This window comes from Bufo bufo, chromosome 1 (assembly GCF_905171765.1).
Source record: "Bufo bufo chromosome 1, aBufBuf1.1, whole genome shotgun sequence".
Lineage (NCBI taxonomy): Eukaryota > Metazoa > Chordata > Amphibia > Anura > Bufonidae > Bufo > Bufo bufo.
Window position 1 is genome coordinate 756,968,981 of NC_053389.1, and position 27,146 is coordinate 756,996,126.

The window sequence follows — 27,146 nt, forward strand, 5'->3', positions numbered from 1 at the left end:
GACTGCAGTACAGACACAGTCGTGTGCAAGAAGCCTTCGAGATAATTGTGGCAAAGATATTTGGGGGCATTCCTAGATGAAATGAGGCCTGTGCCTCTTAATAAATTTGGTGCTCTTACTCCATCCTTAGTAAATCTACCACTTGTTTTACTTTAAAGGGGTTGCGACCACCCTGAAATCTATTAGCGGTGGCCATGCTTGCACACTAACACTCTGGTGACCGAGATCGTTAAGTGTGCATAGGCACTGGCACTCTTTCTGTAGTATGCAAGCACGGCCATCGCTGACGGATTTCAGGGTGGTCGTAACTATGGAAACGAGCAGTGTATAATGTGATGAGAAAAATAAATCCAGCCAGCAAAGGAGGCAATATGGACAATCACAATACATTAGTAAGTGCCTTGTAATAACTTCCTCTACATGATAAATGCTATTTGCTAAAGTTAAACAACCCCTTTAAGAGGGTTATTAAAAAACCCTCCTTCTTTAAAGAGGAGCTGTCACCTCTCCTGAGATTTCTTCTTTCGCAACTACTTGTGTTCCTCATGTAATAACAATTCAGGAGCATCTATTCTTATGACTCTGTGTGTTACCATTCCTATATTATTTCTAATAGAAGTTATGATTGAATTGCAAGCAGTATGCTATAAAGGACAAAAGGGTATTACCAGTTTAGGGGTGTCCCTGCACAATCTGACACATCCAGTCAGTGCTCCCACTTTCAAACTGTGCAGGGATGCACCCCCAACTGGTAACACCCAGCTGGACCCTCATTGCAGACTGCTATTAATTAATTCAGAAATTCTAGCAGGAATAATAGAGGAATGGCACAAATACAGTCAAAAGAACAGATTCAACTAAATTGTTATTATATGAGAAATGCAAGTAGTTACTAAATCAGACATGTTAGGACATGTGACAAGCCCTCTATAAATCACTTAAGCGCATTATTCACATGTCCGACCAAGACATGGCCACCGTGCTGCTAAACACTGCATAGATTAGCAGTTTTACCACAAATGTTTGGGTGTTTTTACATGTCAATATACTGCTTATCCACAAAATCGTGCGGCCATTAGCAATCAATTTGAAAACCGTGCTGCCTTGTGTTGACACAACATACCAATGTGAACCTTGACCTCACTGCGGCCACGTCTCAGCGGTATGGCCACCACCCTTAAATTGTCATTCTGGGTCAAAACCTTTAGCAGCTATCCACAGGATTAGTGATAAATGTCCCTGACAGCTAGGACCCCCAAGAGAATGGATGTCCTCCATCCCCAAGAGTGCTATATTTAGCTATCTTTGGCAGTCTCATGCGACGTGGGCCCCCTGTTCTTATGATTGGACCCCCATCTATACTGTGGATAGGTGAGAAGTAGTTATTGTGGGGTAGTCTGCATTCGAAAAATATAAATATTGGGCAACCACTGTCAATTTTTCTGTGTATGAGGCTCTTCAGTCAGTCAGCAGCACAACCTAATGTCCACGACTGTGGATACTGTGTCACGTTTCGGTGTGGGACGGAAACACCACACCGAGCATAGGAGGGAAGGGGGGTACAGGGAATCGGGCCCGAGAACTAGGGAAGGAAAATGGACACCTCCTAGTGAAAACCCTAACCAAAATCCTGACTGACTACCAGTATGAACAGACCCCAGAGGTAGGTGTGTTCATAAGCAGTACTATAAAGCCCTATAGGACCCTGGTACTAATGGCAGGGACGAGACTACCTGTTCCTCCAAAAAGAAGGACGAACAGAAGTCTCCTTCAGGCCTAATACAAACAATAGGGAAATGCAACACACAGAACCCAAACAAAATACAAAAGGGAAAGGAAAGACTTAACTTAAAAGGAGCAATAGAAGCACCAGGAACTCAACTGAGATCCAACCACAATCTATCCAAAGGTCCAAACAGAAGCTATAAACCGCACAGCAACTATAAATAGAGAAGGTTAAATGACCCTAATAGCCACACCTGGGGATAGAAGGTGTGGCAAGCACCAGAAACAACACAGACATGTCAGATAAGACCACGTGTTTCCAGTTTCACCGATCTCCTGCCACCAGTCGCGGGAACGTCCGTGACATCCTGCTTCAGTAGCATAAATCCAGGTGCTCGCAGTGTTGAACCCCGACCTATGGGCCCCTCACAATCAAATATTTCAAAGGACTACAGCAGTCTTCTTGTTTCTATATTTAATTATTTCGATCCCAAAAAGACTTCTGCATAAGTCGAAACATCGCAATGTCAGCTAATAAACCAAATCTTTGGATATTGAAACAAAGAAGCGTGCTGCGGTCTTTTCATGTATGAGGGCCATAAAATGTTCCATCAAGGTATTGCATGACCTCCAAAGTGTCTCCTGCTTCAACTCCAGTCCTCCCTACCATTCATTTAGAGGAGAGATCTTACGTGGATCGGCATACACACATGCATTTTTTTCAGTCGCCATTGACTTCTGTGGGAAAAATCTCCATCTTTATGGCATCCTATGAGTATGGTGCTATTGTTTTTTTTTTCATATAGCAGCACACAGTGTGCAAAAACCTCTCTGTACAAGCATCACGCGGAGGTATTTAAAATATCCGTAGGACAAAATTACTGCTATATGGTGTGCATGAGGACTCAGTGACTACATGGGGGTTCTGAAAGGCCAGATTCTCCATGTATGTATACATTTATTTTAGTTAGTAGCAACTATACTAAAGAGCATTATCACCTTATTTATGTCTACATTTCTTGATTCTTGAATTATATTAATTTCCTGTACAGAGAAAAAACCTTCTTCAATTCTTCTCCTGATGATGCTCCACAGCACATTCCAATGTTGTATATCTCCTCCCCTTCTGCCAAAGATCCAACCCACGAGGAACGCTGTCCAGGTAGGTTCCTACAGAGTCTTGTGTGAGAAGTGTATGCCATAATCTGCATGCTCGAGGAGAATATTTGTATATTTGTGTATAGGGAGATCACTGTCAATCATAATGAGATGGGAAACCAGAGGTGACACTTCTCCCAGAGTCTGGCACGTAATGCTTGGCCATGCCCCAGTGATAAAACTGATTTTAATAAAATTCCTCAGTCAGTACAAAACAGTTCAGTAGCGTCTTGTGGTCTTTCCCTTTAATGTTGGCCAGTCATGATGACCCCAATACAATGCCAGCCACAGTATCTGCCAGCATAATGCTTACTTCTTCCATATCCCTCACGTTTGCCCTCTTCAATTACATGTGAGGGTCCAGGCAGAGGGCTGATGTCAGCCCAGGTAGAACTTCCTACAGAAGATCAATTCTGCATGTAGAGATGACTGTCCGCTTTATATATCTGCCCATCTCTGAATGTTTAGTGTGTTCCATTGACACGTAAAGAATGACATGTACTGTATATGAAGAATTAAAGGCGTTGTCCAATTAAAAATATTAAAAAAATTTCAGTCCAGCACCTGGATCTGAAGACTTTTGTAATTGCATGTAAAAATTGCAAACATTTAGTATAGCCACTGAGATATTCAATAAAATGTATCTGTATAGCGCCACCTGCTTTTTGCTCTTTGTCTATATCTCACCTCACTGAGATAGGCGCACACGCTCAGTTCCAACATTAAACGGCCACCAGGTACAGTAGAAGGGATATGCCCCCTGTGAAAGTGCACGCCCCCTAGTAAATCTAGCAGAGCAATTAGAGCAGTGAATGGGGTATGCATGCAGCCAGAACATCAAAACCTTTGACTTATGAAAATCCTCTTCCAGGAAAGTCCACTTTGACCGCCCTGACTTTTACCCCCTATGAGTGGTTTGAGGAGTGGGAGAATAAGAAAGTGCAAAAACGAGGACAAGAATATGAGAGTCTGAAGGGCGCATTTGCCGAGGCCATGTTGGAAGCCACCATTCAGATTTTCCCTCAAATAAAAGACAAGGTGAGTGGAACAACGGCAGAGGAAAGAACTACAGAACGGGTGGAATCAAGTTTAGGGTAAACGAGAAGGAAATATTCTAATTCCTTAATGTCCTCTTCCTTCTGCAGATTGACTGCTATACCAGTGGATCCCCTATCACAAATAACCATTACCTTGGTGCCCCACGAGGAGAGTTCTATGGAGCAGAGCATGATATAGCCAGGATGAGTCCTGACACTACCATCTCGCTCAGACCCAAGTCTCCCATCGAGGGCCTTTACTTGACAGGTGAGATGTGGTAGACCACTTATGTTTGCTTTACTTGTCTTACAGAAATGTACAAGTTTCTCTTAAATCCCCTGATGCCCTGGTGGCCCAGCCAGTATTTATTTTCCTGCAGCAGTGACACCTGGTGTGACGGCAAAAGCCAGTCACTGGTCATACTAGCATCGCCACTGAAACTAGTCATTGGCAGCAGTAGTCCCATGGGTATGACCTGTCACCGGTCCAGGAAAATGAACATAGGTTAGGGGGATGAGAGAAACCTTCTAACTTGGCTCCTGTACAAGATCCAATAACAGTAGATCTCCAGGAGAGACGTCTTTGCCAGATGGCGGCACAAAGATGCCTATGAGCTATGAAATATTGTTGCTCAGGGTACTTAAAACCTACCACCTGCTCACAGCAGGCAAAAACCTAAAACCTAGAAGAGTCCACATTGGAGGTATAAAATCCCATATGGATACCTCCTTATTGAACATGGTTCTGCATTCAATTACATTAACTTCAGCTTTCCTGGCTTTAGGGTTTCAATGCTGCCCCCTGGTGGATCAATGACTGAAAAGAATATGCTGTGCTGTTGTGCTTTGTTGGACTCGTGGTATTCCCACCAGATATTTGCAGCAGAAGTCTCCTTTTGACCTAAACTTAAAAGAAAGAGAATAAGTTGTAGGTTCAAATTGTCTATGTATCAATGAGGTCTGAAATGAATTTAGGGAATACTCTCCTCTAGGCTGAGCATGCATTTGTGGTTTTGGACAGGAGTGATGAACAAGTAGTTGATCATTTGCTTAGATTGTCATGGATGAAAATGCAAAGCACCAATAGATGCCTGCAGATTTGTCATCTCCCTACCTAGAAACTGCACAATATATCCTTAATGGGGAGCTCTGATTTAGCTTCCTGCAGCTACCACTTGGGGGAGCTCCTGACTACAGAATTATGCAGCCTGTATTAAGTCCGTATGCAATTAGCTCCTCCTAGTGGCGGCCACAGGTTATCAGAATCTCATTCTATAAGTTTAGATAGCAGGGAATTTAAAGCTCTGTATATGAAAAATGAAGCTTCAAGACCCTCCCCATCCCTCCTTTTTGTAATACCAGTTAGGCTACATTCCAATTTGTGGTGTTGTTTTCGGTACCGGGATCCGGCATAGGAAAGTTAAAAACACGGATCTGTCACCCATTGACTTTCAATGTATTTAGTGATGGATCCCTTATTTTCTGGATGCATCCTGATGAGCAAAATCAATAATGCTGGGGGCCAAGTCAAGTAATTAATTCAAATATCTTTCTTTTTCACCCTTCTTAGGTCAGGATATCTTTTTGTGTGGATTCGCTGGGGCTCTGAATGCAAGCGTTGTATGTGCCTCTGAAATCTTAGGACGTAACCTCTATATAGATCTCCTGAAACTGCGACGACAGATCCTGCAAAACAAGGCTAAAAAGGCTGATTAAGCTGATGGACCCTCCACCCCACAAACCTGCTGGAAAGAGAAGAGTCAAAAAGGGACCTTGGACAGCAAATTGGACTAATTAAGAATAAAATAGGCACAACCTGGGCATGTCCATTGTACGCCTGGTTAGGGAACATTTTGCGCCTTTTCTATGATCATCTCAAATATTATCTGTACTGTATTCCATATACCATCTGGGCTGCCCCGATTCTCTGTGGACTGTAAATCCGTACATCATCTAAAGGACGGCATTAGCTACAGCATGTAGATAGACAGGTGAGGTGCTCTGTAGAGATCCTTACAAATGTTAGTTTTGTGTCATGTCTAGCGGACTTGGCAATTCCTAAAATCTTCCCGCCATTAGCATTAAAGAGGTTAATGGCAATCCTTAGTGATAAATTATACAAATACACTGGAGGACTAATATAATTTACATGGCTGCTCAGTTTTGGGGAGGGGGTCATCCTCTAAAGACCTTGTCAGGACCATAGGCGGGACAGTCACACTCCAGTATAAGTACCAGGGTATTTAAATTCCTTCATGTCAATACTTTCAGTCTGCATACAATTATGGGGCATTTTTCATCAAGCTCTGTATTCAATTCTTCCTCTTAGAAATGTACAAATAAATGGACTACTGGCAATGACTTGTGTCCTTACAGTCTCCCTGATTAGTCAGTGCTGCCAGTATCAGACAGAGCAGGGCAGACCCTACTGACACGGGGAAAGGGTTATGCCCAGTTGTCATTTTATTTATAGATTTCTTGGAGGAATTAAGGAGGAACAGCTCAATGTAGCGTTCTTGGAAAAGATGCTCCAAAATGATTGTTCTACTTACTAGGTGAGCTGATGTCGCACATGCATTTTGGGCCTGTGCCCTGTATCTCTTGGTCATAATCACTGACTACACCATAGACATTTAATTTATTCAGAGGTGCCTTACTGTTTTGGAGAGGGAAAAATAAATCATTTTGAATATGATTTTTTTTTTTTTGCTCCCCCTAGAACTCAATGGAAATATTTTGATTTGGTTTGCACTATAGACACCTACGGTCAAGACTTGAGACCTACTTACAAGTTATGACTGCTGGAGACTTTTTGAATAGAAAATGATATAATTTGGATAAAATGGGTGCCCACCTTCAGTCTGGGGATGTGGCCTAACTTGTTCTGATCGTGGGGCACGTTTCGAAATCACATGCATCATTTTCTACTAAGATACGATGGTTAGGACTCCTTCAGACGGCCGTATGTTGCTTTCCGCATCTAATATGCAATTTCTCGCTTGTATCACTGGGGGACACAGGACCGTGGGTATAGCTGCTTGCTGCCACTAGAAGGCGACACTAGGCTGAAAAGTGATAACTCCTCCCCTGCCGGCTATGCCCCCTATAGCCTGGAGAGAGCATATCAGTTTTTAGCTTGGTGTCGTAGGAGGCAGACCTCCCTGCTCAGCAGGGTGGCTCTTTTGATTTTCTTCATTTTGTTATTTTTCACAGATTTCCTGGATGGGGCACAGGAATGCTTGCGTCCCTGTCTCCCTGGGAGGCTGGCCGGTGTTGCTTGTTCTACCGCCCTGCCTCCCCCAAGAAGACAAAGCGGACCAGGGCAGCCTCACTCCCCTGCTTCCCGCCAGCAAGAGGGCCACCTCCTCTCCAGCCCTTCTCTGCCCAGACCCCTGATGCCTGGTGCCAGCGGTCGTGGGGTGGCCCTGCTGGTACAAGACTAAGGGTGAAGACCACAAATGAAGACAGGTGAGTATTACTGTACCTCCCTGTCCACCTCACACCATGGCCCTTTCTTATGGAGGTTGCGAGTCCTCCACCAGTCGCCGCATATCACCTCATAAATCGGGTAATGAAGGGGTTAATCCCAAACCCGGCGGCGGCATTTTAGATTCTTCCTCCCCACCCCCCTCCGATCTAACATATCGGGCAGGGGACATTCAGAAACTGGCGCCGCTGCGCTCCATTCCGTGCCCTCCTTTTCTCAGACTGACCGGGTAGGCTCCCCGGTCGGCCAAGCACCGTGCCTTTTTAGGCAGGTATAATCTTAGGCGCCTGCTAGTGCCGTTCGAGGTACCTCCGTTTCCCAGCGGCGGAGCGCAGATCCCAGTCGGCCGGGCACCACAAAATCTAGGCCGCGGCTTCATTCGGGCCTTCCGATTTCTTCCCGGCCGCGCTATTTTTTCTCCCGGCCCACGGGGCGGGCTTCCGCGGCCTCATTCATTGCACCGATCCAGGTACCGCTGTGTTCGGCTGGCGGTGGGTCCCACGTGAAACTTTAGTTCCTGGAGTTAATTCTCCCCGGGAGCCAGCTGGCTCCGCCCCGGTCCTTGGACATTAACCCTTCCTACCCAGCCACATCTTTGAATCTTTGCTTGGGCACAAACTGATGTGCTCTCTCCAGGCTAGAGGGGGTATAGCCGGCAGGGGAGGAGTTATCACTTTTCAGCCTAGTGTCGCCTCCTAGTGGCAGCAAGCAGCTATACCCACGGTCCTGTGTCCCCCAATGAACTAAGCGAGAATGAGATTTTACAGGTGAGTTTCACAAAAAATCTCGTTTTTTGCGGATTAGATGCGGGCCCATTCACTTTTATGGGGCCCCAAAAGATGCGGACAGTATACCGTGTGCTGTCCGCATCTTTTCTTCCATTTCACGGCCCCGCAAAACAAAAAACATGTCCTATACTTGTCAGTGAAAATCAGATCGTGGCCCTTTTGAAGTCTATGGGTCGGCAAAAATGTGGAATGCAATCCGTTTTTTTTAACGGACATACTGTCCGCAAAAAAATAAATAAATCCGCATGAGCTCTTATCATCAGGTCACACCTGGCTTACATTGTAGGTGGAGGTATAACTTGAAGCTTTTGGGCCCCAGTACTAAGGGCCCCCTAAACTATCTAGTCATGTATACAACTCCTATGGAGCAGGGACCAACCTCCAGACTCCAATGCCCGGGTGCGACCTCAATCTTTGCACCCTCTATAGTTATGTCTCTCTGATGGTGCAAGGGATTTTCTAAAAGGTGATATGTCACATTTGAGATATACCTTGTGACAATTCTGTTAATATGGATCCAATAAGTGCATTAGGTTATTTAACTCCGTCGGCCAAGTAATAAATTGTGACCATATGGGATTGTTACAAAGAAGGAAGTACTCGCCGCTCATGAGAGCTGACTAAATGATGCCCAACAGGAACATCCCTATTCACTGGTAATAAATGTGTAAATTCTTATATAAATTAAAATGGCACAGAAAGTCTTACATCATGTGTTCTTTTTTTTGTATATATGATGGTTTTGTCGCAAATGTGCCCTGGGACGCATAGAAGGTTGTGCAGCGATTTATTCACCTCCCTGACTGAGGGGGCAGTGCGGCCCAGTGGTTCTGTATTATTACACCTGTTTCATGGTGGTGTTCATTAAAGGGGTTCTCTCACTTCAGCAAATAGCATTTATCATGTAGAGAAAGTTAATAGAAGCCATGTACTAATGTATTATGATTGTCCATATTGCCTCCTTTGCTGGCTGGATTCATTTTTCCATCCCATTATACACTGCTGGTTATGACCACCCTGCACTCCATCAGTGGTGGTCGTGCTTGCACACTACAGGAAAAATCACCAGCCTCTATGGTGGATGGGACCATGGGAACTAGTGATTTTACCTATAGTGTGTAAGTACGGCCACCACTGCTAGATTGCAGGGTGGTCTGTAACCATGGAAACCAGCAGTGTATAATGTGATAGAAAAATGAATCCAGGCAGCAAAGGAGGCAATATGGACAATCACAATACGTTAGAAAGTGGCTTGTATTAACTTCCTCTACATGATAAATGCTAATTGCTGGAGTGAGACAACCCCTTTAAGGTACCCTTGCAACAGAGGATTCCGGCAGGCAGTTCCGTCAAAACGCATGCAAACTAATGGCATTTGTCAGACAGATCAGGATCCTGATCCGTATGACAAATGCAATGGAATGCCGGATCCGTCTCTCCGGTGTCACCCGGAAAAACGGAACCGGCCTGATCCGACATTAATGCATGCCAATGGGAAAAAATGCAGGATCCGGCATTCCAAAAAGTCAAAACGACTGAACTGAAGACATCCTGATGCATCCTGTACGGATTGCTCTCCATTCCGAATGCATGGGGATAAAACTGATCAGTTCTTTTCCAGTATTGAGCTCCTGTGACGAAACTCAGTGCCGGAAAAGAAAAACTAGTGTGAAAGTACCTTCACAGTAGACTGCATGGTTGTTGGACTTTAGTGACCCCTAGTGGACACTGGAAGTAATATGAAATATTATTGTATAATAAGAGTATAAATCTTGTTGATTTTTGCAGTAATATATCACATGAATACATTTTTCTATGGCAAGAACCACATAGACTTTCTATAACCATGTGGGGTCATAAAGCAGGTGACTACAATTTGGGAGACTTCTGTAACATCTGTTATGTTATGTGCTCCCCACTGAAGTCAATGCCTAAAATGTTGAGTAGATAAGTTGCACTGGATTCCTGAACACCATTGAAGCATGCACCACCTCCGGCAGCACTGATTTCACCACCTCTGCATAAGGCCTCATGCACCCTACGTATTTTGCCGTGTGCATGACGCATTTTCCTAATAGAGCTGCCTACTCTTGTCCGCAAAACGTACAAGAGTAGGACATTTTCTATAATTTGGAACCAGGGGGCGTACTGTATCTCCTTATAGAGAGCGCCTTAATTATCCCGAGGAGTCTAATAGGCCATGCATACTCCTCTGAAATTCTGGGAAGAAGGTATGCTGTTAACAAGCTCTGCCTCTGATGACACCAGATGTAAGGCAGCTATCCTATAAGTCAGTGTTCGACCCCTTATACAGGCCTTGAGACATGACTTGGATAATAACTAAGCCAGCATCTCATCTGCAGACAGCTGTTGGCTGATTGGTGATTGCCTAGGTCCGGATTTGGGGGGTACTATATCGTACTTTCTTCCCAGAATTGCTTCACAGAATCCATCAGGTAGCTATGACAACTTGCTCTATAGCCCTGTACTTTCCTGACAGCTCATCAAGGCTCTTTTCAACCATATTCATATCAGTTTGATAAAATTTTTGCTATAATCAATGTTTATGAACTGTCAGTAGTTCAGAGATAAGGGCATCAGATCGAGCCATCAGAGCAGCTCCCTCAGTGTGAGGCGGAGAGCAATAATCTGTAGATGTAGTGAAATTGAAAGCTGTAGTAGAAGGCCTGAGAGCGCATGGAGTAGGTCGCACCGCACTGAGCTCCTGCAGACATCCTGATTTTAGAGTGGTAGCAACCCCCTATTTCGCAGATCCTTGCCTACCTGGTGGTTGAGAGGAGACAGGAGAGTGTGGTGCTGATCTTTTGAGTCCCGACATGCCTAGAAAGTCCGGTAAAGGGCCGCGCTGTGACAGGCCAGAGGAGAGTCGGCATGGCGCCGAGGAAGAAGAGGGGCCGGCCTTACAGCCCAAGACGAGACAGACGGCTGCCGCAAAGCTGAGCAGGTTTGCTCGCACGGAGAGTGCTGGGGGAGACTGGGCTGAGGAGAAGGAGATGGACGCTCAGGTTTCCTCTGGACAAGAGGATGAATCCACCGACGGGGAGACCCTGGACGCGGTAAATTGGCCGCCATTAACCCCTGCACGGCCGGCAAAAGACGCGGTAGGCCCTAAAGTTGTGGATGGAGCAGAGCCTACTCTAAAAGATATTATGGCCGCTGTGGCCAGTTGTAACAGCACACTGAAGGTGCTTACAGTACAGGTTGGCAGCCTGAGGTCGGATGTGTCTTTAATTAGGCATGACCTACACAAAATCACAGAACGCACCTCTGAATTGGAGAAGAGGGTGTCCACTATTGAGGACGTTATCCAGCCTATGCAAATGGCGGCAAAATCATCTGCTAAAGATATAGCGGCGTTATACGCCAAAACAGATGACCTGGAGAACAGGTCCAGAAGGAATAACCTGCGGATTGTGGGTGTGCCAGAGAAGACGGAGGGGGATAATGCCACCGAATTTGTGGAAAAATGGCTGCACCAATTATTTCATGAAAAAGGTCTATCCTCATTATATGCGGTGGAGCGGGCGCACAGAGTCCCCATGCGGCCGCTTCCGCCTGGCAGACCTCCCCGTCCCATACTGGCGAAGATACTCCATTTTAAAGACCGGGACACTATCCTGCGACAATCTAGGGACAATGAGGAGATGGTCCTGAATGGGGTGAAAGTATCCATATTTCCGGATTATTCCAACGAAGTGCAGCGGAGGAGAAGCAGATTTATGGATATAAAGAAAAGGCTGAGAGCTCTACAAGTCCAGTACGCTATGCTGTTTCCTGCTAAACTGCGTGTGGTGGCATTGGGATCCACCAGATTTTTTGAAGATCCGGAGGAGGCGACGCAGTGGCTGGACGTCCACGAGCGACAATTGAGAAGTGGGGCCCTGGACACTTGAAGGAGGCAGATATACGTTTCTTATGTTCAAGTTATATATGCATTTACACTCTAGGATTGCTTTAAATGTTGCACCAGTTAGGGAGTGTATTATGTAATGCTACCAAATGGTAGTTCCTGAGGAGGGAGCAGGCGGTAATGATAGTAAAATGTATTTCTCAGTTGTGGGGAGGATTCTCTACCTGAGGAAAAGTGTTATAAATTGTTATGCTTATTGTAGGTTGAAGGGCATGTTGCTCTCGGATTGCCTTGTTTTAATGTGGGAAGTGGATAAGAAAGGGAAAGGTTTCCCCAGCTACAGTAACCTGAGTATGAGAGGGAGGGAGGGGGGTGGGGGGGTAGGGAAAAGGTTGGGGGGGAAGGTTAGGGTCTTGAACTATGAGCGAGTGTTATCTGAATGGGGTGTGAGATTCAAATATGGTTTAAAATTTTACCATGTCACAGGCGATTAGAATCTTAAGCTGGAATGTGAGAGGGATGGCTGAAGCACGGAAAAGACAGTGTATTTTTCAGTATCTGGGGCGGTTTCAGCCGGCTATATGTTGTCTTCAGGAAACGCATTTGACAGGAGAAAATTTACACTGGATGAATAAAAATTGGGTGATCCATGCGTTACATTCAACTCATTCCTCTCATTCTAGAGGTGTAAGTATGATTGTGCATAGGAGTATCAGGTATGAACATATGCAGGAGTGTGTGGACGCTGAGGGCAGGTATGTGTGTGTGGTGTGTAAGGTAGATGGAATACAGCTGGTGCTGGTGTCTGTGTATGTGCCTCCACCGTTTGCTTCCCCATTAATAAGAGAGATCATGGGCTTTGTGGCGGACTTCCCTGGGCTGCCGTGGCTGTTGGTTGGGGACTTTAATTGCACGATGAATGACTCCCTAGATAGATGCCGGGTGGAGGGAGCAGGTGGTTCACCGGGGAGTGCGGCTCTCAGGAATATTTTGGGTGAGGTAGGAGTGCAAGATGTATGGAGACGGCGTAACCCGGATAAGCGGGAATATTCATGTAGATCCGCCACGCACCATTCACTATCGCGTATAGATCTGGCCCTTGTTAACGACATAATGCTACCACTAGTTAGGGATGTTGTTTATCATCCTCGGTCGTTGTCTGACCATTCTCTGGTACAGATTGACTTGTGCCTGGGGGTGCTCAGACAGGGACCGAGGCTGTGGAAGTGTAATCCTCATTGGTTGAATGTGTTGGGTGACCTATCTGGGATTTCTATGGAAATTAAGGAATTTTTTGATATCAATACAGGGTCGGCTTCGATACCAGGTGTATGGGACGCCATGAAAGCATTTCTGAGGGGAGTTCTGATGAAAGAAATCAACAAACATAAATCCAGGACCAGAGAGGCGGATGTCAAGGCGCATGTACTAGTGTCCGAGGCTGAGAGAGAGTTTAGTAGATCCCCCACCATGGTTAGTAGTGAGGCGCTGGAGGTTGCTCAGGAGCAGCTGAGATGTCATCTGGTACAGGCCGCAGATAGAAAGAGAAGCTTTTACCGTCAGAGATCTTTTGAGGAAGGAGAGAAGGTGGGTCATTTGTTGTCAGTGGTCTCGCAGGCTCAGAGAGGCTCCTCTTGTATTCAGGAGTTGAGAGATGACAGGGGGAACAGTTGTCAGGACACAAAAGGAATATTAGGAATTTTAAAAAGCTTCTATGTATCTCTATATACTTCCACTGGATCTAGTTCTGATGAGGCCCTGAAGGATTTCCTAGAGGAGGCGCAGTTATCGGTGCTGTCAGAAGAAGATAGAGAGAGGCTAGAGGAGCCGATTACACTAGAGGAACTGGAAGCTGCACTTGGGGACATGGCAAGTGGTAAGGCCCCTGGAGCTGATGGTCTCCCAGTAGAGATATACAAAAAACTACAGGGGATATTACTCCCTGAATTACTTAAGGTGTTTGAGCACTCATTGGAGGCAGGTTCGTTACCACATTCGATGCAGGAAGCTATAATTGTGGTTTTGCCTAAGCCTGGGAAGGATCCTAAAATACCGGATTCCTACAGGCCAATTTCACTTCTCACGGCTGATGTTAAGCTACTGGCGAAGGTGTTGGCGAACAGGCTGTCCAAGGTAATTCTGACCATAGTACATCCGGATCAGACGGGATTTATGCCAGGTAAATCAACGGCTATTAACCTTCGTAGGCTGTACACTAGCTTAAATATTCCGGCGGATAATGGTGGTGACAGGGCCTTGCTTGCGCTTGACGCCGCTAAGGCGTTTGATAGTGTGGAATGGAGGTATTTGTGGGGGGTCCTGAGAATTATGGGCTTTGGTGAACGGTTCATTCAGTGGGTACAGGTTCTGTATTCTAGCCCTAAGGCGAGAATTAGAGCTAATGGAGGATTATCAGACTGTTTTCCCCTCGCCAGGGGTTCCAGACAGGGATGCCCACTGTCGCCCTTATTGTTTGCTCTTGCAATAGAGCCGTTGGCGGCGCATATTCGCTTATCTACAAGTATAGAGGGGTTTAGATATGGTGAACTGCATAATAAAGTGGCTATGTACGCTGATGATACCCTACTTTTCTTGGGCGATACTGGTGCGTCCCTGGATGCGGCCATGGCATTGATTGACAGATTTGGTAGCTTTTCCGGACTACGGATAAACTGGCAGAAATCCTCATTGATGCCAATTGACGGGCAGGCCCTGGTAGGCAGACAAGTAGATAGTTTGGTGCCCTGGGTGGATAAATTTAAATATCTGGGATTACATATAACACCGAGACTAGCGGATTTTGAAGAACTAAATCTATCCCCTTTGCTAGCTACTTTTAGGCTTAAAGTGAGGTCATGGTGTAGGCTCTTTCTTTCGGTGGTAGGTAGAGTTAACCTTTTAAAAATGGTTATGATGCCCCAATTGTTATATATACTGAATAATGCTCCAGTTTGGATCCCTCTGGATAGATTTAAGAAAATTCACTCTATATTTAGAGATCTTACTTGGAAGTATGGACAGGCTAGGATCAAACTGGAGACATTGCAGTATTCTAAGTCGGAAGGGGGCTTAGCTGTCCCTAACGCATGGATTTATTTTTTGGCTTCCCAATGTCAGCATTTTAAGGGATGGATTGATCTACAAGCACCGGATATGACTGGGCAGATATTGCAGCATTGGCTGGGCAGTCGTGACCTCATGGGCATTCTGGAAGGTTTAGGAATGCATGCAGGGAGGGAAAAACTTCCTCTGATTGAACTCATGAAAAAAGTTTGGGCAAAAGTGAAGCTGCTAAGAGGAGTGGGAGGTATTAGTGAACTTTCACCTATTGGAAAGAACCACTTGTTGCCAGAACTATTGGCCATACCAGGACTTAGGAACTGGGAAACTTATGGAGTGACGAGAATTGGACAATTAATTAAGGACAAGACATGTAAGTCATTTCAAAGCCTGCAGCAGGAATTTAATATCCCCAAGGAGTGGTTTTATAAATATCTTCAAATAAGACATGCCCTTGGGGTCACGATGCGGAAGGGATGTGTGATAGCTCAAATGGAGGTGGTCCATAAGCTTGTTCTTCCGTTGGGAGGGGGAAAAAGAGGGTTAATATCACAGGTGTACGCTCTTCTAATGGAAAAATTCTTAGAGGGATATCCGCTTTCAAGAATGAAAAAGTGGGAGGCTGACGTGGGGGATATGTCTAAGGATATGTGGGAAGATATTTTAGAAGCAGTCCCCAAGGTGTCTCTAAGTGAACAGGGCAAACTGTCCCAACTATTTATTATACACAGAGTGTACAAAACACCGGTGTTCCTGAAAAAGATAGGAGTAAGAGGTGATGACAAGTGCCCAAAGTGTATGGAAGATGGTGCAGACTTATTACATATGTTGTGGTCTTGTCCAGTAGTTGCTAATTATTGGGAGGAAGTTGTAGAGATGATTAATAGTAAATTGACATTAAGAATTCAAAAAGATCCTAAGGTGTGTATTCTGGGGTATGTGTCTGAAATTGGAGGAAATGAACCGGTTAGGGTAGCTGCGGGGAGATTGCTATATGTGGCCAGGAAACTGATCGCTATGAGGTGGATCCAGGGGAGTCCGCCCACACTGAGTGAGTTTGAACGGAAGGTGCATGACATGCTGGTACTCGAAAAAGGGGTGTTTGTGAAGAGAGGGTGCCCTCAGAAGTTTGAAAAAATGTGGACTGAATGGTTATCTCATACCCACGTGGTTATATAGTCATGTGATGGTCAAGACCAATGTTAGGGTTGGGGGGTTAGGGTAGGGTAAGGGGGGGAGGGAGTTTGGAAAGGTCAAGTTTCTGGTAATTTTTTTTTTTATGCCCATAATATGTTTTAGCAAAGGTATATGTAGTGTATGGATTCATGATAATACTGAGTGGTGATATACTTATGAGTATTGTTGTTCACTGAATCTGCATCGTGGATAATTTAAAGAAAGAAAAAGTCAACATATTGTATTATGTTATAATATGTATTTATTGTTTAATAAAAACGATTTGATTCAAAAAAAGAAAGCTGTAGTAGAAAAACAGTTGAAAGACATGTTTAAAAATATATTTTTAGACCAAAAGGAGTAAAATGCAATGAAAAGAAAATATTGCCTCCTCCCCCCTCCAAAGGTGTTAATGGCCTTCAACTCCAATCCCAGAAGTTTAACCACTTAGATGCTGTGATCAATGATCATATCATTTAAGTGGTTAGCATCAACCCCCCCCCATGATACTGCGGTTGTCGAAGGGTTACCATGGAAGCCAGCGGTCTTACAATGGCCCCCAGGCCTGCAATGTACAGAGGCCAATGTAACATAATAATAACACACAATATTGAAGTACTGCAGTGTATTACATGGGCGATCTGAGGGTTTGGAGGGACGCATGAGAAAAGAAAATGTAAAAAAAAAAGTGGAAGAATAAAATGAAAAAATGACAGCGAACCCCATAAAAACCAACATTGGTAGGAAATGCTCTGAAAATGGCAAAAACAGACCAAACACAGATCCTTCACTGACCATATTGTCACGGGTAGTAGAAAGCAAAAAGGTTCCCAGCAGCATGTCCGGTGTGACTATTTATTAGGAACCAAGAGTGCGCACACAGAGATACCACGTTTCGGCTACGCAGTAGCCTTTATCAAGTATACAGATACAGAAAAGTGGGCAATCATATATACACCAGAGTGGCCGCTCCTGTGACATAGTACAGCCCATCAGCTGAGGGCTCAATCAAATCAACACATGTGTAACAATTAAAATGGCCTGAGCTCCAATCAGGCCATCTATAGTTAATGATAAAAGCAATATGTACCTGATATCCCATTGAATACCATCCGAATGCCTCAGCCATGTTAATATCCCAAGTCGGCGTCTCAACAAACCTGTTGCGCATGTCAGTGACGACATCACGTTTTGATGTGGGCGTGCCGCCGTCAAAGACATCAAAGATGCAGCCGCATCTAATTCCGTAGCTACATCACATACAGCCAATTAACGCTCGCATATCAAGTCACATGCGTAGCGCGTCAACGGCACACGTGACCGTCACATGACCAGCGAAAGGTCCTAGATCCACCTTAACATAAAGAAAGCATATAAACCTTATATATATCTATGATCTCCAGCCACTGATATGTAGATGGGGACCAAAATTATGGCTCACTCACATCTAATCGTATTATAGGAGGTTAGATAGGGGTTACTTTCATATCCCTACATACCTTATGATGGAAAAATTATAATCAAATTGTCACTAGACATCGGCTTAAAGGAAAAAGGAAAGGCAATGGATGGAACAATGAGTATCGATATATATATATATGGAGCAAGTGACCATAAAAAAAACTGTACCCCGAAGGGGACAGATGATTTAAGTGCAAAAAAGGTGTAAAAAAGTATACCTTAAAGTACCATGTAAAAACATAATATACTAAATCGGACAACAATATATGAAGCTATTCTACCTAGCTACACTGTTTACATTAAATTCAATGTTGAGTCCCTGGGGTTGTACTTTAAGGTATACTTTTTACACCTTTTTTGCACTTAAATCATCTGTCCCCTTCGGGGTACAGTTTTTTTTATGGTCACTTGCTCCATATATATATACCAATATTCATGTGATCCCGTTGTTCCAGGAAGCGCTGTATAGATTTGATGGGACGCTTCTTGCTCTAACTCACACCTAGCGTGCTGCCCTGGCCTGTAGCTAGCGCACGCGTGGAGGAGCCTGCAGGGATGAGTTCAGGAGCGTCTTCGTGTGACGCTTCCTGGAACAACGGGATCACACCACATCACCGAACGAGTATCTATCAAATACAGGTAGAGATCTCATAAATAACGTCCTGTGTATATATATGTAATAATTTTCACCCTCCCCTACCCTCTCTGTGTGCCAGCGCCGGTATTACATACATATCTATAGCTATCAGCCATCTATTATCGGTGAGAGCAGGTTGGACACTCACCCCTAATACTAGGCAGCGGCAAACAAGGTAAATACATCAGCCTCAGAGATATACCTAACGGCAGCGCAAGTGTCTCTGTTCTTCGTAAATATTGAGTTTAGTTTGGCTGTTAACCCTTGCTTTGTTAGTGGAAAAAAATTTATTAAAATGGAAAATCTGCCAAATTCTGAAATTTCATCTCCATTTTCCTTTAATTCTTGTGGAACACCTAAAGGGTTAACAAAGTTTGTAAAATCAGTTTTGAATACCTTGTGGGGTGTAGTTTCTAAAGTGGGGTCATTTTTGAGTTGTTTCTATTATGTAAGCCTAACAAAGTTATTACTATCTATTATAAAAGTAGAGAAATAGAAATTTGGAAATTTGGAAATTTTTCCCAATTTTTGGTAAATTTAGTATTTTTTTTTATAAATAAAAATGAATTTTTTAGACTCAATTTTACCACTGTCATAAAGTAAAATATGTGATGAAAAAACTATCTCAGAATGGCCTGTATAAGTAAAAGCGTTTTAAAGTTATTACCACATAAAGTGACACTGGTCGGATTTGCAAAAAATGGCCTGAGCAGGAAGGTGAAAACTGGCCGGGGGTAGAAAGGGTTAAAGCAATGCACCCCCTTTGTTCTGATGACAAGAAAACTTTGGGCTTGGTAAATATGCCATTCAGCGTGAACACCACTATTCCCATTGCAACGTTTTTGGCAGTGCTGCTGCTCTCCACCTCAATACTACAGTTGGCATCATTTCAGTCAGTTTAAGACCGATGCTCTGGTCCTAAATTGGCCACTGATAAAGGGTGATGTGAGCAGTGCCACCCAACAATGGCCTACATTGACTAAGGCCTTATGCACACGACCGTATGTATTTTTCTGTCCGCAAAAAAATACGTACGACATCTATGTGCATTCCGTATTTTACAGAACGGAACAGCCGGCCCCTAATAGAACAGTCCTATCCTTGTCCGTAATGCAGACACTAATAGGACATGTTCTATTGTTTTGCGGAACGGCCATACGGAAACGGAATGCACACGGAGTAACTTCAGTTTTTTTAAAGAACCATTGAAATGAATGGTTCGGTATACGGTCCGCCCAAAAAATGGACCGGACACGGAAAGAAAATATATTTGTGTGCATGAGGCCTAAGACTGGGGTATGAGTTCTGGCTTGTCGCATCTGCAGTGCTTCATTTTACAATGACTATACTAATACGGTATTACATGACCAAATGATAGCCTGCAGGAAATTCCTAGTGATGTCATAAGGAGGCAAGACTGGTATTTCTTTCAGCTCAAGAAACCTTCCCCAGGCTATATCTTTGTGCTTCAATGGCAGCTGATAGAGGTTGTGCAAACACAAGCTGTAGGCGACTTTCACATTAGCGTTTTTACTGGATCCCGCAGGGTTCAGCAAAAACGCTTCCGTTACTGATAATACAACCGACTGCATCCGTTATGAACGGATCCGGTTGTATTATCTTTAACATTGCCAAGACGGATCCATCATGAACTCCATTGGTCCATCATATGAAACCATCACCATGGTGATGGGTCATGTGATGGACCATGTGATGAGCGCAGTGACGTCACCACAGGTCCTTTTCCTCAAAGAAGAAGAAAGAAGAGAAGCCGGGCTGCGCGAACAAGTGGATTAAGGTGAGTTAAATTATTTTTATTTATTCTTTAACCCCTCCAGCGCTATTGTACTATGCATTCTGTATGAAGAATGCTATTATTTTCCCTTATAACCATGTTTTAAGGGAAAATAATAAAGATCGGGTCCCCATCCCCATTGTCACCTAGCAACCATGCGTGAAAATCGCACCGCATCTGCACTTGCTCGCGGATGCTTGCGATTTTCACGCAGCCCCATTCACTTCTATGGGGCCTGCGTTGTGTGAAAAACGCACAATATAGAGCATGCTGCGATTTTCACGCAACGCACAAGTGATGCGTGAAAATCACCGCTCGTGTGCACAGCCCCATAGAAATGAATGGGTCAGGATTCAGTGCGGGTGCAATGCGTTCACCTCACGCATTGCACCCACACGGAAAACTCGCCCGTGTGAAAGGATTGTTCAAAATGTTGATCATATCTTCAGTATATGTTATCAATATCTGTTTGTCGGGGGTCTGACACCTTGAACCCTCGCCAATCAGCTGGGTAGCCATGTTGCTGGAAGTCAGCACTAGAACTACAAAGCTCTGTCCATTGTGGAGTGGATGGTGCTTGTAGCTACAGTATTCACTTTAATGAGAGCAGCACTGAAGTTGGATCCCCAGCGATTTGAATGAAACACGACTTTTTTACGCCACTTCCGGTGCATGGAGATGATAAATCTCCCCCAAAGCGTTTTTTTGTTGTTGGCCATTTTATGCGTATTTTGTGTTTCTGCCATTAAATACGGGGGACATTTATCAATCACTTTACGCCACAATTGTGGCATTAAAAAGTTGCACATTATGGTGCACCGCTTCAGAAAAATGCAGAGAAAAAGGGGGCATGGCTTCGCACCGCCGCTGCATTTACTATAACTTTCACCAAAAAGGATGGATCCGCCAGTCTTGATATATCTCCCCCAGTATCCTCTAGGTATGTTTTTTTTTTTTTTTTTCTGCCAGTTAAAAACAGATTACGACGCATATCTATTTAACTAAATTGCTTTTATTTTCTGATTGTATATATTTTAATTCTGTTTTGTGAACATTAATATTGGGCGGCCATCTTGCCTATGTTGTTGTTAACATTTAGAGATATGCTTTACAGCAGCCACCATGGGTCATAGACAGGACCTCATTGACTTCAATGGGAGATTTTTTCTATGCATGCTCTGTGACCAAAAGCCTTGTGCCGCAAGCCTCTGAGGAGCCGGAGAGGAGGATGAGAGTGGTAGTGGCTCTAGCTGCAAAAGTCTGACTATGGCTCTCCTCACAATGTCGCTCCCTAGGGCCAGGGCAGTGAAAGGAGGGAGCCCCCTTTCTTCCCTTGGGGTTCCTGCCTGATGGTAGTGGGTGCCCTTGGCGTTGCGGTTTTTGGTGTGGGTGTGTAATATAACGCGCTGGTGACAAACACAACTCCACTGGCTTTAACTGAACTTTACTGAAGTCTTCAATTCAGAGCAAACAAGCAAAGTATGAAAGTAATAATAATGATAAGGAATAGCCTTTTCAGTCTGTGATGCTGCATAAGGCCCACCAGGCAGTGACGGTCTCTCACCAGTGGCATGCCTGCAGGCTGGGAGACTTATTTTCTGTCCACACGTGTTCTAAGACCTCGCCTGCCAAGATATAGTAGTTTTGTATGGGTATAGACCAGGTTTAGGTTTAATGTACTCCTACTCCTCTTCTCTGAAGAATCTGAGGCTAGCAATAGCACTTTTAGAATGATAGGTGTAGTTCACTACTGTGGCGTACAGGTTTCGGATACGACTGGCCAAGTTGTGTCTAAGTCTGGATGGTGTCTTAGTGCAGCGGACCGGACCGCAGGGGCAACATGTGTGGCTACGGTGGGCCAATGGGGGTAGTAGTTCAATTGTACTCACGGTTAGCAGAGCCTCCCTGGGGAGGCGCGCAGTGATGGCGACGCAGCACTAAATCTTCCGGGGCACTCTCGGTTGCAGGGAACACCAGCCAGATGGAAGTTGAGGTGCCCTTGATGGTGGTGATGTTTAAGGTGCTTGTGCGGCTGGGCCCCTGGTTCGTGACGCCAGCACCGTAAGGTGCAAATGATGAGTGTAGTAGTAGTAGTATGATGAGGAGTCGGTTGTTATAAAACAAGTTGAACTTTACTAAATCAATTGTCTCGGTACAGCTGGTTAACTTCATCAATAAAGTGCATCTGTATGGTATAGATAGTGATTCAGAAATTAAGACAGAGGTAATCCTTATATCAGGGTTAGGCAATTGTCAGTTGAGGAGTTCTCTCTTTAAGGTTAAAACTTCACAGGCAACACTTGTTGTAATAGTTCTAAGTTCAATCTCTAGCACTCTGGTACTGAATATGCTATTTGCTTACTTTATACTTTGAGCTATCCGATAAGGGCGTTCCCCTCGCGGGCAGACAAACTCTCTGCTTCATTATAAGCAGGATGCTCTCCTAAAGGTTTAGGTTTTCCACTATGTCCCAGAGGCTTGTGTAGTGGATAAGGACAATTCTGCGCACTAATTATCCATACGTGTCCCGGCACTTCTAGAGTTGCTCTCAGGCACTTGTGCTAGTAAAGTCCATAAGCTGGATTCAGCTCTCATATTCACTAGGCTCACTGCATATCATGACATAGACTCACTGTCTGGTGCTAGGCTGCTGTAGATCAATGTTAGTAGTACTCCCTTAGCCTGGCCATGACCAAGGGGTAGAAATAGCAGACTACATGGTGGACGCAGCCTGTTTCTCTTCTCCATGAACTTGCTTCCTCCTCCTTTAACTCCCTCACATAAACCCAACTCAACTCTACTCAACAATTCTGTTCTAACACACACCCACACTATATATACTATGTGGTGCCAGCACCACCTAGGGGCGAATTGGTGAAATGACACTGCAAGCCTGACAATAGGAAATACCCATACAATGCAAATACATAGGCAGATGTTTAAAGTGTCCCCTCTACACACATATGTTGGACGCTGCATTAGCAATTTACCACTCACAGCACAAAAGTCTATCGCTTTTGCTAGCAGAGTACCTTACTGAACCTGTTTGCTCAACCATTACAGATCCTGGAACTTCCAGTTCTGTCAACTCCCTCTTTTCCTGGAGTACTGTTTTATGCAGATGGTTCTCTCTTGATGGTTCATGCAGAGATGGTTAGTCTCTCACTCTGCTAGCTCTTGCACTGACTAACTAAATTGACCTAGGGTGGAACCTAACCAGTCCACCACCTTGCCTCAGGGTTGATTAACCCCCTGGGACCCATACAAAAACCATGCTGGATATATATATATAGCATTAAATGTCATAAACGCTAATCAACAAATAATTTGCAAGTACTTAAGGCTCCGGGGTGGAGGGAATAGATCTGGACATTCCTGCGTATTTAAAGACATCCCTAAAGAGGGAGGCGTATCGCCCCTGACGAAGCGCAGAGTGAAACCCGGGTCGGGCAGCAGCACGAGTAGTGTCCTTTTTGAAATGCTTGTCATTTGAACTTGTTTGTCAGTTTATTAAATTACTTTATATCTGACCCTTGATGACTGTGCTTCACGATTGGTGCGACTCTTTGATATTCCACAGAGGTGTCCGAGCAAGAGCACGTGGATACATGTGGTGATCGAGGTTTCCTATACCCGTATATGTTGGTGGTCTTGGATTAGGAGGATTACTCTCTGACTGAGCAAGGCAGCACGGTCCTACAAAGACATATGGACCGATTGTGATTTTACCCACTTCACATTTGGGACTTCTAGTTTTTTTTATCTGTGGAGGGAATAGATAAGCTGTTATATCACCTATTGTCAATGAAGGATCCTGTTATCTATACAGAGGTGATATCTGTCATTGTAATCCTGCCTGCAATGATAATGAGAAGCCTACTGAAAAGTGATGTGAGCAGACCAAGAAATGGGGCCTTGTATTAGACTTCAAAAACTGCAGGATTTTAGGACTTTAAAAAAAAAATATTGACAGTGACATAAAAATTTAATATAACCACCAAAAATTCACTAAAAATGTCTAACATAAAAATGTATTTAAACAAAAGGTCATTTTGTAACGATACATTCCCTTTAAACTCGTCCGAGTTGTGTCAGTGAAAAATAGAAGTTTTCATTTAAGCTTTGCTTTAGTGTTTTCTGCGTTTGCTTCCATGATGATGTCACCAATTTTCATGCTTCATTCATGTGCTTGAAAAAAAAAAATCTGAAGAATAACATACACAATCTCAACCAACAGTGTTAAATGGAAGATAGCTGAATTAGGAAATTAGGAGAAAAAACTGAATCTGCTGTCAACCCTTCCGAGTAGAAAAAGATCCAATGAGAGGTCCGAAGATGACTTTCTTGGTGCAAAACAACGCGTTTCGGGGTCTTGTTGATCCCTTTCTCCGTTAAGACTTACCATGGTTACTTTACGGTTACTATTACTTAAAAAGGTATTTTGGTGGTAGAATTGGAGAGGGGTCGGGAAAAGAGAGGTTGAATATACATGTAATTGACAGCTTAAGGTTGAGGTTGGTAACATGCAGGCCTATGTACCGGCAGTTAACTGACACACAAAAAGAAATCAATGGTTACCACAAATTACAATTATTACAATTGGTTAAAGAATGCTAAATAAATAGAGTCCATATAAAAAGTCCACACTAAATCCAAATAAAACGCAAATTCTGATCTCAATATGGAAGAACATATGGTTAGTATAATAAATCATTACATTACTTTAACAATGGGATTACTCACGGATTCTCTGACCTGTACTGCTAAAAATGGCCAGTAGAGAGCAGCATAGCCCGAAGAATTAAAAAAACAGAAATTGTGCGTTAACTCATCCCTAAAAATACAGTTTTAATATAAATTTTTATAACTTTTTTTTTTAACTTAAATTATTATAATTTTTCTCCCTTTATAGGACCATCTCTGATTTCATTAAGGCTGTAAGGCTGGTCTGCAGCTTGTAGATCCAAAACACCTCAGGTTTTCTGAGGGACTCAATTAACTTGGTTACTTACTTGGAGGAATATTATCAACAGGAGTAATCGTCAGGGGTGCAACGCCAATGAGGCGAGGTGAGGCGATTGCCTCAGGCAGCACCAGATAGGAGCAAGAGGGGGGCAGCGGAAGGGCCATGGGCATTGAGCGTATCCATGGTGGAAACGCTCATCTCTACATATTCAACTGAATCACTGTACTCAGGACAGCAATACAGTTGAATGCTGCGACGGGCACGGGAGCGATGTCTCCCTGGCCCACCGTTTCCTCTAATAGGCTTTAGTCCTAGTTCCTGTAGCCTATTAGAGACCGGTGTCATCCTTATCAGGCTGCATAGAGCTCAGGGCACAGACTAGAAGAGGTCCGTGACTTGCACTGCATCGCTGATAGCAGAATGGAGGTAAGTATCTGAGTTTATTATTTTTGTTTGGTCACAATGGGAAGGGGGTCATTATTTTGTAACTGGAGAAAGACCAATAGGGACATTGCGGCTGTAAAAAGGAGCATTGTTGTACTGGCACACATTATAAGGGGGCCACTATTTATATTTGTTGCCCATATTTTTCAAGTTATTTTGAATTTTTCGCCATATCGATGACAATGATGACGAAAAACGTTCTTCCTCAGGGATACCAGAAGTATTAAAACCAGAAAATGTGCCAAATTGCGGGTGAAATCCATAGGCCCCAAAAAACGGCGACTCACCAGGGGACTCCTGACTACGCTTGTTTATGGCAAAGTCTGCCAAAGACAAAAAGGAAGACCACTCCTCCTGGTTCTCAGATACAAAACATCTCAAGTAAGTCTCCAGACTCTAGTTAGTGCCAGTGGCGTTGCCGGGGGGGGGGGGGGGGGGGGGTTGGGGGGGGGGGGTTGGGGGGGGGAGGCAGAGGGGGCCACGGCCCCCCCCTACATCACGCTGTGCCCCCCCAACTAAAATGCCCCCCCAAGTGAGCCACCGCAGTCGGGCACAGGGAGATGAGCGCTTCCATTGCACTCATCTCCATAGTCATCTGCCTGTGCTGCGGCGGTGCAGGGGAGGGAGAGGCGTGTCCCTTCCCCTTCCTCTGATAGGCTGCAGGCACATTACTGGCACATGATGGGGGGGCTTATTACTGGCATATGATGGGGGGCTTATTACTGGCACATGATGGGGGGCTTATTACTGGCACATGATGGGGGGCTTATTACTGGCACATGATGGGGGGGCTTATTACTGGCACATGATGGGGGGGCTTATTACTGGCACATGATGGGGGGCTCTTGTTACTGGAACATTGGGGGGGCTCTTATTACTGGCCCGTGATGGGGGGCTGGGCTCTTATTACTGGCACATTGGGGGGCTCTTGTTACTGGCACGTGATGGGGGGGCTTTTGTTACTGGCATGTGATGGGGGGCACTTATTACTGGCACGTTATTGAGGGCACTTATTACTGGCACGTTATTGGTGGGCACTATAGGGGCATCTACTGAGGCCACAAAGAAGGGGTATTTTATATGGGGGGCTCTGTACAGTAGCATTTTATACTGGGACACATTATGGTGGGTACTATGGGGAAGGGGGGAGAGGAGTACTATGGAGTCATCTACGGTGGGCACTAAGAAGGGGTATTTTATACTTGCAAATTATGGGGGACACTGAGGGCATCTACTGGGGCACGATATATGGGGCATTTTATACTGGTACATTATGGGGGGCACTAGGAGGAAGGGGGGGAGCACTATGGGGGCATTTACTGGGGGCACTATATAGGGGTATTTTATACTGGCACATTTTGGGGGACATTAGCTCAACTGGGGGCATTACAAGGGGGTATTTTTTGCATTGTCACATTATAAGGAGAATTATTTCTACTGGGGGGGGGCATTATGGTGGGCTTTATTACTCCCCCATGGTATGACCCCCTAGTAGCAGCACCAGCCTCTCCCTGCTCTGCTATCCCTCTGCCCCTTCTCCA

The 27,146-nt window shown here is 44.6% G+C and overlaps 1 protein-coding gene across 1 annotated transcript in view; it reads left to right on the plus strand.

Moving 5' to 3' along the window:
• RETSAT (retinol saturase) overlaps nt 1–6,244 on the plus strand; it is a 33,406-nt gene extending 27,162 nt beyond the window's left edge. Inside the window, exons 8-11 of the mRNA XM_040414554.1 lie at nt 2,778–2,887; nt 3,755–3,921; nt 4,029–4,188; nt 5,491–6,244. Coding sequence (XP_040270488.1) covers nt 2,778–2,887; nt 3,755–3,921; nt 4,029–4,188; nt 5,491–5,636 — 583 coding nt within the window. The 3' untranslated portion in view covers nt 5,637–6,244. The remainder of the gene's footprint in view (nt 1–2,777; nt 2,888–3,754; nt 3,922–4,028; nt 4,189–5,490) is intronic.
• Nucleotides 6,245–27,146: the final 20,902 nt, after the last annotated feature.